Source organism: Amborella trichopoda, chromosome 3 (genome assembly GCF_054954075.1).
Source record: "Amborella trichopoda isolate Santa Cruz 75 chromosome 3, AtrichopodaSantaCruz75HAP2 v2.0, whole genome shotgun sequence".
In the NCBI taxonomy this organism is placed as follows: domain Eukaryota; kingdom Viridiplantae; phylum Streptophyta; class Magnoliopsida; order Amborellales; family Amborellaceae; genus Amborella; species Amborella trichopoda.
The window spans coordinates 61,450,818-61,465,842 of NC_142338.1; the positions used below are offsets into that span (position 1 = coordinate 61,450,818).

At 37.3% G+C, this 15,025-nt stretch overlaps 1 protein-coding gene across 7 annotated transcripts; it reads right to left on the reverse strand.

The window, feature by feature from the left end:
- Window positions 1-1,533: 1,533 nt before the first annotated feature.
- On the reverse strand, window positions 1,534-13,958 carry GB1 (GTP-binding protein 1). 7 transcript variants are annotated; one of them, XM_088862063.1, is made up of 9 exons: window positions 13,789-13,958; window positions 13,555-13,676; window positions 5,587-5,690; window positions 4,274-4,440; window positions 3,348-3,488; window positions 2,672-2,780; window positions 2,483-2,544; window positions 2,152-2,255; window positions 1,534-1,923 (listed from the first exon to the last, which is right to left on the reverse strand). In XM_088862063.1, the coding sequence occupies exons 4-9, from the start codon at window positions 4,295-4,297 to the stop codon at window positions 1,815-1,817; spliced, it is 549 nt and encodes a 182-aa protein (XP_088718189.1). In that variant the 5' UTR covers window positions 4,298-4,440; window positions 5,587-5,690; window positions 13,555-13,676; window positions 13,789-13,958; the 3' UTR covers window positions 1,534-1,814. The 7 variants fall into 7 exon arrangements, with proteins under 7 accessions (XP_088718189.1, XP_020529413.1, XP_088718190.1 ...); XM_020673754.2 differs by having other exon boundaries at window positions 4,221-4,440; XM_088862064.1 differs by having other exon boundaries at window positions 5,506-5,690.
- Between the last annotated feature and the right edge of the window lie 1,067 nt (window positions 13,959-15,025).

Below are 15,025 nucleotides of genomic sequence, written 5' to 3' on the forward strand. Positions count from 1 at the left end.
TGCCTCTTGCATTATTTTCAATGATTGTATACTATTAGGTCCTTCATTATTGGTACAATGAAGTCACATATACTTTTAGCCATTGGATGTAAAGTATAAAAAAGTATGTTTTGGATTTTGTCTAGTCACCCTCCAGGAGATATTGGTCTCGAGCTTTTGTGAAAAAGTTTTGTTTTGTGTTGCACGTGGGTAGTAATATGGACAACGAAGTCTTAAAATTATGTTATTAGGATCGGACAAACTGGCAAACTTGTAATGGGTTTAGTCTAATCAAAATTGGTTTGAAAACTGGTTGGTCTAACATGTGAAATCTGATTTAAAAAATAAAAAACAAAAATATATTAAGGAGTTGCTCAACTTGAAGAATCAATCAAAAGGTCGCCCAGCAACTTAAAATCAAATTTGTTTTGGTTTATTATAGACTGGTTTTGACCAGTTTGTGACTAAACACGATTTTTAGTAAATGTTAAAGGGGACACTTGTTTTGATTGATCAAATTTAGATGATATCTTGCTTTTTCACCATCTCTTTAGGATGTGGTTAACATTCTTCAAACATTGATGAGTACTTTAAGAAGCATTTTAAATTGGAAAGTACTCAAATGAGGAAATGTGCAAAATTAAAGATTCATCTCATGAAAAGATTTGGATTCGGCCAAGCACCATCAAACACAGATCTTTTAACCATAACAAAAGATTTTCTCAATTCCAGATTCTTACTCATTACCAATTAATTAAAAACAAATGAGAGATTAGTTTGAAGCTCAAAAATTTGTCAGATATCTTTGCATTATCCATTTTGAAGATGATCAAATCCAGCTTTAAGGGCTAAAAACCATTTTAACGTTCACATGTGCAAGGAAGTCAACATTGCACCCAAGCTTTTCCAAATTTTTTTTTCATCCCTGGAGGAAATTGTTCATGAGGCAATTAAGTCTTTTCTGTACAAATGTGGGCTGATATAATTCTCTCTCTCTCTGTTGTTCATGAAGCAATGCAGTCTTTCCGTACAAAGGTGGGCTGATCTAAGTCTATCACTCTCTCATGTGCATATTAAACTAGAAAACAGGGGGAAATTATCAAATAGCAAAGGTGGGTTGATCTAAGGCCCCCCCTTCTTCTCTCTCTCTCTCTCATGCACACTAAAAAAAGGAAAAATTATCAAAATAGCTAGGGGAATAACTACTTTAACATTTTTTCCATATTGCTTATTTAATTTCAAAATAACAATCAATAGACACGAGCACGAGTTGAAAGGGTAACAAATGTGTAAAATATAGAACAGTTCATCTCTTGTAGGTATTTTTAATAAATTAACCCTCAAAAAAGAAAAACACTATTCAGGCATGCATTGAAGAGAATGTTAAATATTCTTTCAGGCATACGCCAAAAAAGAAGAAGATATTATTGCATCTTGGTTACGACTGACAATCTGACTCTATGGCTCGAAGAGTCTCTCTCAACCAGGCATTTTTTGTTTATGCACTCAGAAGACCCGAGGTAAAAAAGAAGAAAGCAAACGCAAAATCCATGCTTTGCAGTGTAATGTCATTTCTTTCTTTAATTCACTTTTAATATGGAGAGAAAGCACAAATTACAAAGGCTGGCCATAAGCAGAACGAACTCTAAAAACATTTGGTAGTTATAGAAACAAAAAAAATGGGGGGGGGGATACTTGAGACGACAAAAATCTACAAGTCTGGTCGCCCCATTGCGTTATGAGGATGGAGTAGGAAAAGGCATCCTGAAAACTCAAAATAATCGCCAAAGCATTCTAAATGTGAGAGAGAGAGGGAGAGAGAGTTTTATCCGCAATCAGGCAGGAACTGGGCCTGTGATGCCAGCACGTAGTCTCAGTAACTCTGTGCGCTTGCTTCTCTCCATTTCATTCACTGACCATTCTATGGCATCTCTGATACCCAAACTGCAAACCAGCACAAGGGAAATTTAGGTATCAATCATGAAGTCAAGCAATTTATTTTTCGTTCTCCTAAATTTAATTGATGATTTATGTTTCCCTCCCACCCTCATGGTAATCCACAACACATGATCTCAAACTGCAATTTCCGAGAAATTTTTACGGTTTACTTTGAGTGCATGAGCACATGTGTTTGTACAAGTGGAAAAGTAAGACATCCAAAGTGGTTCTTACCCATCATATGCAGAAACAGCCAGAAACACATGAGATCTTTCGTCGAGCTCTTTCAAATCTAAATACCTTGCCACTTCTTCTGCAGATACAGCTCCAGAGAGGTCCTGTAGTCATTTTCAGGGTTAGAGCTAAACCAAATAAACATTGAGCTTTTTGACAATGACAAATGACAAGTAAGAAGCTTCAAATACTTCCAAAAATTAAACACAATTGGAAGATCAAATTAATAAGATACAATCTTTCACCAGATGAACTAATATTTTTCATGTGAATTATAAAAATCCACAAAAGTCCAACTAAGAAGATCCTTTAGGGTAATTGATGAACACACCTGCTTATTCGCTAGGATAAGAAGTGGGGCTCCCTGTAGATCTGTATGTCTGAGTATTTTCTCTGTTCAAATCAGTTAAATGACAAGTTAAAGCTTCATTTCTTTAATCAAAAGTGATACCGGTGTTGCTTCTTCTCAAGTTCTCAACAAATGGAAGAATCGTCTGGAGTGAATAGGAACATTACTAACCTAAAGCAGATTTTGAATCTTCAAATCGATGTGGACAGGCAGCATCAATCACAAATATGACAGCATGCGCCTCCTCGTAATACTTCTCCCAAATTGTACGAAGACCTGCCTGTTTGAGGAAGAATCAGATGATGAGCAAATTACAAGGAAAAATGATGTAAATAAAAGATTACAACGTAAAATAACACCACCATATTTTAGAATCGAATTTTCATACTGATTTAAATTTTATATGAATAACTCCTGCTAGCAATTCAAAGCTAATCATTTGCAACTTAATTTCCAAATAATTCTTTTTATCAATAATTTCCCTCATGGTTTCAGTTTTGCACGAACTTCAAACTTACCAAGCAGCTTGTGTAGTCTAGATTCTAGGAAGCCAAACAAGAGCACCATTTTCTTACTTTAATTCCGTCATGGATATGTATGCATACACATGTGTGGATGGATGTTTGCGCCTTCCCGCACATGTGCATGCACATAGACATGCACATGCATTCTTGAGTTAAGCATGATCCCTTTAAATTGCACTTCCATGTAATGATCCCAAGTTATCAACTGATGAGATACCTTACTAATTGCAATATAGAGAGCCATTTTTTCATGGCTTCTAATAAAAATGCTTTCATAGGTTTCTTGCAGAAAGAAGGTTAACAAATAACAATAATTCACTTACCTGACCTCCTAGGTCCCAAAAGACAAGTTTTGTTTTCTCTGCTTCGATACGTCCAATGTTAAGCCCAACTGTGGGTACAATTCGATCAGGAGGTAGTCCTTCCAGGTTTGAATACATTGATTTCAACTTTTCGAGTAAAGTCTGAACATTTTAACACAACCGAACCAAAATATGTAACTATTACAATCCTTTGTTCCTAATGATAAAGGATACACATACAAACACTTTCAGATTTATCATACCAAACAAACAAGGTGCTAAACCAACATTTTAATCAGGAAAGAGAAAATACTTTGTTTATAATTAAGAAACCATGAAATTTAGAGGACGATGAAAGGGTAACAAAAGCAACCTTACACAGTTGAGACAGCTTGATACGAGAAAATTACACAGTTCAGACAGCTTGATACGAGAAAATAATCATGGAAAATAAGTTTATCTACAGTTGAGAAACCATGAACATATCGCAATTCATGAAAGGCTCACAGAGAGCAGAAAAATGCAATCTTTGATTGTTAAAGATTGTGAAGGGAAAATTATACATTAAAAGATTAAAAAGAAAAATACAATTAGCAAAAGAATTAAAAGGTAAAATAAAATCTTGCAGTACTTGAAGCCTAAAATGAGAATTAACAACAGCGGGGACCTTGCATGGTCCCCTTGCCTGGGACTGCACAGTCTGCGCCCACCGAACCCAAAAAAAAAAAAGACAAAAAACAAAATGAGCATTAAGGGAAAAATAAGAAAAGAAGTCAAAACAACAATCTGGACATGAACTTTAAAAAAATCACACAGGAATTGAAGGGGAAAATTTGCAGAACTGACATTAGTAAATGAGGAAGGAAAAGAAACAGGAAATAAATAGTTGATTACAGTTTTGCCAGCTTTGTCGATTCCAAGAATAAGAACATGGAACTCTGTCTTACTGAAGAGGTACTTCCAAAGTCCATATAGCAACGAGAACATCCCTTTGTCAACCAAGCTTCAGTATGGTTTCTTAGATTGTAGCCAATCCCCTCCTATATTCAAGACTCAAAAGGAGCCAGTCATAACTGTCACCAAAATATTACCTCTTGCATTGCCATCATGTTTCCTGGACAAAGAGAAACAACTCATGTTACTTAGAGAAGAACAGCAGGAAACTAAATGATAAGTGAAAGTTATTCGATAGAAAAGGACTTCACAAGCTTGATAAGGTGACCGACCCTGTTTTCTGAACCTCAGGTCTAGTTGGAAGGGTATTCATAGGAAACTAGAGACACACTATGGCAATGTCTATGTACATCGATTGTGAAGTCCTTCATATTTCAAGACTTCATATTTCAAGAGTAAAGTCCTTTCATATTTCAAGACAATGAATATGAGGAAACCGCCTTCTATCATAGCAAAATATTCACAACCATTGCCTAATTTACTCTCCAGCATATCTAAGATTGGCGATTCCTTTTCTTTTAAATAGAATATGCTAAGTGGTAATAGATTAGTACTTTAGGGTTAGAACTGCAACTTGTAAATGTAGGTAAAATCAGGACTCCAAAATCTTTCATGGATGTTTCAATTAGGACACCAAAGCCCTTGATTAAACTTTTTTTAATGGCAGTTTAAATTCTCTATTAAATTCATGCTCTCGTGAACGTGCAATCCATAGCTGACCCCAATTTGTTGGGAAAAGGCTTTAACAATGATAATGAGGATGATGTGAATGCACAATCCACGTCATTTTAAAAATACGAATATTTTGTTCGTTTATAAAAGATGGCATCAATCTCTTGAAAGTAACTCTGGAATTTTAATTACATAAATTCGTTAAATAAATAGTGTTCCATTTTGTGGAAGGAATAACATGCAGACTCAAAAACTAGCTCAACCCTTGAAGAAAGAACTGATTAGTCTAACATAACCTGCATGAATAACTTTGGATCCATGTGAATACAAATACTATTTGAATCCCTCACCCTCAAATTGACAAGTCAAAATCACATCATCATAATCCGAGCCTTATCCCAACTATTTGGGGTTGGCTACAAGTCAAAACCACCTCCAAGTGAAATTTCCAATGAAATTGGATACTCCTCTCGATATATTTTTATCTCTCATCATTATTATCTATCTAAAAATAACATTATTCTCTGTAAACTTTGTTCATCCTTACATATACCTCCAGCTCAAATGATTGTGTTTGAAATTCATCTGTTTGCATAAAATTTTATCTGCAATTATTCAATTTATGCAGTTTTACCCCCAGAGATAATATTGGTCCATTTGAATTTCAGGCACCATCTTGCTTTACAGAAAAATCTTCAGGTCATACCAAATGCATCTTTTCATAAGAGATATTTATACCTGCCAAGGAAACACTATAAAACCTCCAAATTTTTTTATTTGAGAAACAGAAAGCATGTCACAAATTTTAAAGGAAATTCTGAATATTCAATCAAATTAGGTTATAAGTAAATTTTCTATCTATATCTATGAAGAAAGAGAGTGCAGGTTAGGAAAGTGACTTGAGCCATGAATGAGCAAATGACTAAGTATTTACCCCAAAAACAGCATAGAGAAATGTGAAGGTGAAAGTTTGGATCCAATATGATCACATCATTGATTTGTGAAAAGAAGACAAATACACCATATATTATATACACAGGAAATTAGTACCTATACATAAACTAACAACCAAAATGAGCAATAAGCAGTCATATTCTGCAAACTCATCAGCTTCAAAAATTTTATATACATGATAATTGATAAAACATAAGAGTTTCATCTCTATACCAAATCAAACAAGTGTATAACAACACAAAATAAGAATAAGAAGAAAAATAATAAAAAGCAGAGGAAGGGATAGAAGAAGAAGATAATGGATGAACATTTTCCAGCACCTCACATGAAAAGCTTCATATCAGATCAGGCATGTATCATGAAAAAGTAGTCAAATAAAACTCTAACAAGATGAATTCAGAGTAATCTAAATGCTTAGTAATCGTGTTGTGAAGGAAAAAACACATTGCTAAATCAAATTAAACACAATTCACTACATCGAGTATAAATTTGTACTACAAAAATTTTGTATCATCATCATTAGAGAAAAATGATTTAAATGTTTCTCCAAATCAAAATGCATGTATCTAATTAACAACTTTGGCCTAGATCCAACTTAAAACACATCAATCCATGGAAATTCATAGAGCACAAAAGGCACTATCTGAATCAATGTTTCATTTCACATTCAGGCTGGGACTCCGCCCCTTGCTGAGGCGAGTAACTTGGGAGAGTCCGAGTGAGTCATCATCATTATCGTAGCCTTTTTCCAATTAAGTGGCTACACGAATCCTGATCCGTCATTCTGCTCTATTAAAGGCCATACCCTCAGTAAGGCCATAAGTCCTCGAATATTTTCGGACAACTTCCAACCATGTCATTTTGGGCCTACCCCTTGCCTTTTTCAGTCCTTTCACTTGAACTAACTTGGGAGAGTCCGAGTGAGTCCACTAGCCTAAGTCCTGACCGAGCCAAAGGGGGCCAAAAAGTTGGAAAAAAAAAAAAAATTGTGAAAAAAAAAACACAATAACACAAAAAAAAAAAAAAAAAAGATCATACTAAATCAAAAAATGTATATAAAACGTGGACTAAGAAAATAAAATGATGTTATTGGCTTAAAAAATACAAAATCTGGAAAAAAAAAATAAATTCATAAAAAATATATACAAAATGAATGACAAATTACAAATCAATTGTAGTTGATCTATTAAAAACTAAATCAATTTTACGAATTTCAATAGAGAACATTGATTCAAAAAGCGGTCTGCCTAGCACTCCTAGCGCCTAAGCAGGCCACGTGCATCACCCAGGCTTGAGCAGACTAACTAGGAAGGCTATCCCGAAATTCTAAACCATCGGCAACTGGGAACCTTAATAAGACGGTCTCTTTGGGCCTTGAAACCCCAATCTACTGGGCTTAGTCAGGGGCTTTTTGTTGGCCATCCTGAAATTCTAAACCATAAGCAATTTGGGAACCTTAATAAGACGGTTACCCGTAGTGTCGGGGGGTGGGGGGGTATTGGTCTGGCTTGACAGTCAACAGCCTTTTGGGAGCACTGATCCCGATTTGTCTAAGTGATTGTACTTTGACTTCTTGAAGAGGAAATCCTTTGGGCATATGGCCGATCCGATTTGCCATCTTTGTGATATTTCTAATAGACAGGAGCTTTTTGAAGGCTAACCTGTGTTGTTGAAGCTTTTCTTGAGTTCTTTTTGGCCTCAGTAGTAGGGTACCCTTTGAGGGGTATTGGTTCCCAAGCTACTGAGTTTTTGCCTGCACCTTTTTGTTTGTTTTGGCAGTAAGGTACCCTTTTGAGGGGGCACAGTCTCCCGAACTGCCAAGCTTTTGCATGAGGGCTAGTCGTAGCCGCCTGTGAGGGTGAGCGCTGCATCAACATGCTTATTTGTCCAAGTGCGCTTTCGGGTTTTCACTTGAACTGGGTGGAAGTGGCGCCGCATAACAGTTTTCACCAATTCCCTTATTATTAGGCTCTTTTACCCGTGACTTCGTGGCCACGTCTGCCTGACCATTTTTACTCATGGTGCCCTTTCGGGTTTTCACTATGCCCGGTTTTCTTCTTTTTGGCTCTTTTACCTATGGCTTCATGGCCATGTCTGGCATAAAAATGATGCAATGCATGGTGGATGATGGGAAGGTCCCCTTATTGGTGGTAGGGATGGAAGAGTGGATGTAGGTTAGGTTCGAGGCGCATTCAGGGCTTATGGGGACCTTGAGGGTATGACATGATTGGGTGAGAGCGCTCATATACAATCTTAAATGATACTCGAAACAAGGTGAAGGTGTGGAGTCAACCCATGGTGTAATAGCCACTTCAAGGGTTTGAATGGTATGCATGCCGAGGTACTCACCGGGGATGGACCTGGTTTGAGGTGAGCACTCATTCATGGTTTTCAGCGATGCTCAGTAAGCGACAAAAGGTTTCAAGTTATTTAGGATGGGTTGGTCAGGTGGAGGTGACCATTCAAGAGTTTGAACGATGCCCGAGGTGAGGTGAAGGTGTGACTCAATTGGGGAATGGAGGTTTGTTTGATGAGCTGGATGATATGGGAACTCACTAGGGAGTGGCAACTTGTAAGAATTGCGACTCATCTGAGGAGTGATGGCAAGATGGGGTGATCAGCATCCTCATGGGTAGTGAGTCTGATGTGATGGTTATTGTGGTCATGAGGGGCGAGACTCAACTAGTGAGTTGGTGGACTCATGTGAGAGTTTGAAGGGTGAGTTTGAGAGTTAAAAGGTTTTAGAGGAGTTTGAGAGTTTAAAGGGGCAAGAGAATGAGAGAGCATGAGAAAATGTGAGGTCCAGGCGGTCAAGCCGCCTGGCTCGTGAGGGCTTGAGAGAGGTGAGAGATAAAGGTAAAGAGAAGAGGCGAACCAGGCGGATAGGGCGCTCGGTTCAATGTGTGAGGGTAAGGGGGGGAGGGCTAGGCGGTTATGCCGCCTGGCTTTGTGAGATATGCGAGAATGAGAGGTGGGAGAATAAGGAGGCTAGAGAGCCAGGCGGCGTGTGAGAAACAAGAGAGAAGAAAGAGAGGTGGGTCCGTCCCACCCCTTGTGGGCATGGCTCCCAAGGTTTCAAAAAACGCTAGGCGGCTTGCCTGGTGCCCAGCGCCTAGGCGGGCACCCCATTATTTTAAAAAAATTAAAAACGCCTAGCCCGCCTGGGCACCCGCCTAGCCAGGCGGCCGCCTGGGCTCCCTCCCAGGTACATCCGCCCGTGTAGGGTCACCTGAGTCTAGGCGGGCGGATTTTTGGTCCAGGCCGCCTAGGCGGGCGCCTAGGCTCCAGGCGGACGTTTTTTAAAACATTGATTGCTCCCCACCTTGGCGGACCCACTCGGATCCCGGGTGGGCCATTTTGGACAAGTCCGGGTATGCCCTCCGCAACAACCTCGGTCCCATAGCATTCCGACACCGTTTGGGTGTTTTTAACCTTTTGCCCATGGGATAAATCTTGGTTTCGGGCTATCTTTAAGGGCATGGATGATCATTTGGGCTGCATCGTTTTACTTCAATGCCTCCATCTTTCTTGAAAGGACCATTTCCATAGATGAACCAAATGGGGATAAGGGCTTTGTGAGGAGTTATGGGAGAAACTCCATATTTTTACTTTTTTACAATGTATAAAAAAGGGAGAGCTCCTTCATTTTAACCATTCCTCATCATTTTTTCGCTTTTAGAGAGTGAGAGTGAAGAGAGCTCCTCTTAGAGTGAGAAAGTGGTATATTAGAAGCTTAAGGGGCCTCTCAAGCTTGTGGTGCCCATGGTGAGCTTGTCTCAACCTGGTGCACGAGGTAAAAAGTCCACCTCCTTCCTTTTCCTTTGCTAGCATTGTTAAATGCCTTTTTGATGCTTATATGGTTTCCATGTTCCATGTTTCCCATACATATATTTGTTTCCATCTTGTGCATATTTTAGCATCTCTATGCACATTTTTGCATCTTTTGGCACATTTATGCAGCTCTTTGCACATTTATGCATCTTTTTGCCTATTTATGCATCTTTATTTAGCGCAAAGAAGCAAGTGTGGCGTGGTTGCAGAAAGGGAGTGAGTTTCAGACCGTGCCGAAAAGGCTGGGGGGCTTTCAAATTGATCTAAGAGGGCTAGCAAAGCCCAGGTGTGTCCACGAACCCAACCGCGTGAGGTAGGCACCAAACTCCCTCGCCACCAAAATCTCTCTCCTTGTTAATACCTATCTGCACACACGTGTACGTGCCGAACAATACACGTGCGTAGGCGGGTGCACGGTTTTCCAAGAGAGCGATCTCAGGCCGAAACCCGAACCGGGGCCTTGGCTGAGAGACTAGATAGATGCCCGACCTGGTAAAACTTGGCCCCGGAGCATTAAAAGTTAGGTACTTCACGTCTTCAACCTCCTTGTATAATTAGAAATCATAAGGCCCATACCCCTCAATGTTGACAGGATTTTAAGCATCAAAGCATCAAACAACTCGAGCTAGACACCTTGATCTCGAGGTAGAACGTGCATTCATCTTTTCATCCGTCAAATCATAAGAATACCTCAGTATTGTAATCGATGTAAGTATGCTTAGCCATGGTTCCCTGCTATTAGAATCGAGATCCTCAAAGGCTTTAGGACTTAAACAAGAGGTATCCTTGCATTGAAATCAATTTATTGAACCTTAATTACAGAATTGGAATCACAGTCGATTGGTTATAATACTAAATTTGAGGTTTTTGGGGTTCTTTATTGAATAAAGAAAGAAGAAATACTTGGTTTGTTAATATCTTTACTCTAGAACCTGGAACATTTTGCCCTATGAAACACATATGCACGTGACTTCTGTTATGGTTCTAAGTTGTTGGAAGCGCGATCACATGGATGTAGAAATCTCGATTCGAAAATGGTATAAATCTCGATTCCAGTTGAGTTGAAACTCAAATCCAAACTATGAATATCGATTTCAATTGGTTTTAAACTTGATTCCAAAGAGGTATGAATCTCGATTCCAATTGGGTTGAACTTGATTCCGACAAAGTAGGAATCTCGTTTCCTGCAATTCACTCTGCATGGACAGCAATTTCGACAACATGAACCTTACAGCCACTTGTGATTCTGCAATTCCAGTTCCTAAATCAATTCAAAATCTTAAACGCTCCAACAACTATGATCAAGAGATACATCTGTATTTATTGACCAGTTTCAAAAAAACTATTTATGAGATTATGAGCCCTTAAAATATTTTATGGCCTTTTCTACCTTAATTAAACTTCCATCAATCTCCTTCAAAACATTTTCAACAATGAGGTTCATTACATGAGCACAAGACCTAACATGAAACAATTGGTGATATTTCTCTCGTTAATAATTTGGCTCCTAAGGGATTTTGCTACAAAATTATTGGCATATTTGTCTATGACCATTAAATAGAAAACAATGAAATTGCATCAAATATAAGCATTAACAGTTTCAAGGAAAAAAAAAATATAAGCATGCCATAGTGAGGAGTCTAACATATATGTTAATTTCAGAATTCTCTTTTGAATGACATGATTAAAATCAATAAAATGAGTAGTTAAGCTCATACGCCCAAACTCCAAAAATCAAATGATAAACAAATTTTGCTAAGGGAAATTGGCCAGTCTCAGATAGCTTTTGCTCTCTTCTCTTTAAACTGATGATGTAACATCTTTCAGAATATTTATTGTGAGTAATTTAAATTGAGGGTTCAGAGTACCTAGAAATGTTTCTAAAAAAATATACAACGAACCATGCTAAACAGATATTCATACATTGCTATCATTATCACGAGTTCATCCTGGCTAAATTCTGGGTTTTAACTTAAAAATTTTTAGACTTGATGAAACTTCATTAAGGTTTTGCACACAATGGTTCGTCTTATGTCTACATAAATTTTTTCACATACATTCAATTTTCACACAACTCTTCAAATGTCACAATCAAATGACAAGTTCCATCTTGACCCTATCAATATTTCTCTTACAATGATACATTTTAGGATTTTCCCCATCTGATCAATCAAGCTTAGTAAAATCCTTCCAAAACGTTAGAAGTACAATATATGCATTTCTTTTATTTTCAAATGATATTGTGGTTATGATATTACAATGCTTTTCCTAACTTGGTTTCTTGAAGTTTTTACTAAAATTCTGCATATAAAGTATAACACTTGCATATACTATGAAGCAACCAAAAGAACAAACTAAGAAAAATTAAACATGTTCTTATCTCAAAGAAAATACCAAATAAACATGCAAATAAAATGTATGGCATGAAAATACATAAAAGAAAAGGGAGGGCCTATTTCAAATGCTATACTATTTATGTTATATTTTGTGAGTGGAACACCAGATTGATATGTTCCTGTGTATCTTAAAGTCATGTGTTTGTCCAGACAATCAAACAAGGATGATGTTTCTATAAGGCCCAGGGTTTATGAAATAAAATAATGCCTCACCTCGAATCCTTGTCCGGAAAGCACTTTCGGCAACGGAAATATCCATGATGGCTCTAAAATCAATTTCCAAGACCAACAATGAAATTCGAAATGTAAAAAATTGTATAGATCTTGTGGATCTATAAATACATATTTTTAGGGTGAAATGGATGGTCTAGATAATTTATTACTACAATATACACTATTTTTAGAGCTTGAAATCCTATTTTTTTTCACAACCATAATGTTCAAGATAAGATGATCGATGTAAAGATTTTCTAATGCTTGAATTGTAAATTTCGCTGAGTTATGAGGCAGGCTTTACTTATTTTGAGAGGGCTGCAGCCCTATCAAACTATTTTCCATCAAACAATGCCTTCATGCACACATGTCAGTGCACTAGTCTTGAAAGCAATTCAAAAGATATTTTCTGGATTTCAATTAACATAGCAATCAATGTTCAGAAAATCGACCCGGTCAAGGTACTCGGACACTGGCCAAGGAGATTTACTCGGGCAAGTCCGCACAACTCGCCCAAGTCCAGCGCTTTTTTTTTTTAAGAAAATGAAGACAAAAGCAAGTTATAAACAGTACAAGCGCCATTTTTTTAACATTAAGCAACACATTGGCGTGTTGGTTATTGCTCCCGCTATAAATAGACCTCTTTACAAGAGTCCGAGTTACCTCGGCTGAGTCTTAGAACGCTGATAACAATCATAAAATGAGAAGAATTTCAGTATCACCAACCAATATAATAAACAAAACACCATACCCCATTCATATTTTTCTTGTAAATCCTGCAATCTGGATTTTTCATGTATAAAAATTTAGTTCAACATCAAACCTACGACTTCCCTGAATATTTTCGTAATTGAGCAGCAAAATTTCAACTCTCGCAACGAATCACTTGGTATTCTACAATTTTCAACGTACACGACTCTGTATCAACTTTTAAGCACAGTCAATATAAGGCCAAACATCTAAATCCCTAATCTGCCATCTTTTATGTTTTCCAACATATCTCAGAATCACAACACAAACTGATCATATCTCAATATTTTTCCAGAAAAAAGGAGCAACCCTAATTTTATCAAATATGCCACTTCTACAGCAAATAAGTCTCAAACAAAATGGGCAAGCAGGAACTAAAAAGGGATTGAGATCCAGCCCAAAAAATAGCAAAAAAACACAATAGATTCGATAACAATCGGTTAACTAACTAGACTTACAATATGATCTACCAATTCCTGCGCACAGAGGAAGAGAGAGAGGCCTCAATTCTTGAAATCAGTTCGAGAGCTTCCTGTGAATTATATCGGGATCGCTGGCCTTGATTCTTTGAATTTCCTTTCTGCACAAATCAACATTCTAGTGAGAGAGAAAAAAGCAAAAGAAAAGCCATCTCCTGCATAATATAGATAAGGATGAGAGAGAATTTGATCTCTAACCAACCATAACAGTACCTGATAGATGATTGTGGTTTGTGAACAGTTTGATTTCACGAGCGAGAAAGAGAAAAAAAGGTCGAATGGGGTTTAGAGAGAGAGAGTGATTTGGGTTAGGGGAGAGAAAGTTTCCGGTCAGGGTTTGATGCAGAGAGAGAGAGAAAGATTCTGCATTGCGGGGTTCGTTTGAGCTTCGGGTTTTGAGCTTTGAGCTATTGTCACGTAGAAGGGGAACTGCTTTGTGCGTCGGGGTATGCAACCCTACATTTTGCGTCCCTCACGACTAAAGCGCACCCATTTTTAGCATAGAAGTAAATTGGTGGTCCCATAAAAAAAACTAATACTAAAAATATTTTCCAAAAATTTAGTTTTTTTGTTATTTATTTATTATTTATTTCACATATCAAAAAGCAAATACTGAGGGTTTAGAAATTTTTTTTAAACATCATCATTTTTAATTTTAAAATTTTATATTTTTACATATCAATGATCCCCAATTAGAGATTATATATTCCTAAACAAATTAAGTTCACCATTTAAGGATCTGGACCTCCAAATTTTTTTCACCTTCATAGAAATGGGAAAAATTGAGTGATGTTGGGAATCTTCCATATAGAATTGCGTGGCTTTTAGTTCGGATCCGTATAGGTCGATCCCGAACTAGCTATTTTTTAGTCCACTAATTTTGAAAAAAATATCAAAATACTCATATGAGAATTATTTGACATCGTACCTATATTGTTTGATCTAATTTCAAAATACCCATAAAAAGGCTCAATATCATATCGTTAAAAATGCAAAATGTTCAATAGTGTGTCTCTCACAAGTACTTTGATAAATTCCGGTAGTTAATACAAATTTTTTTAACGGTGTCGTTCAGAATAAGCGTCAACTTTAAACGATCAAAATAAGGTGCGCCTCCAAATTCTTTCTATAGATACAATTTAGGTGCAATGCATTAAGGTCAGGTTTCAGAAGGTGAATGAAAATGTCAAATCAAAGTAATTGGATGAGATTTCAGACAGATTTGCCCAAAGTGGGCAAATTCTTTTTGACCAAATCGGCCAGCAGTAGACCCAAATTGGTCGAATCTAACCAAAACGATAGCACCAAGCTTCACTTCACTTCAGTCTAAGCCTAAATTCCGAAAGCTTCGGCCTTTTCAGTTAAACAAAGCGAATTTCACAACACTGAGCTAGTCCAATTGATCTACACCAATATTGATGAAAGTCTACCTTACTTAAAACTCTACCTT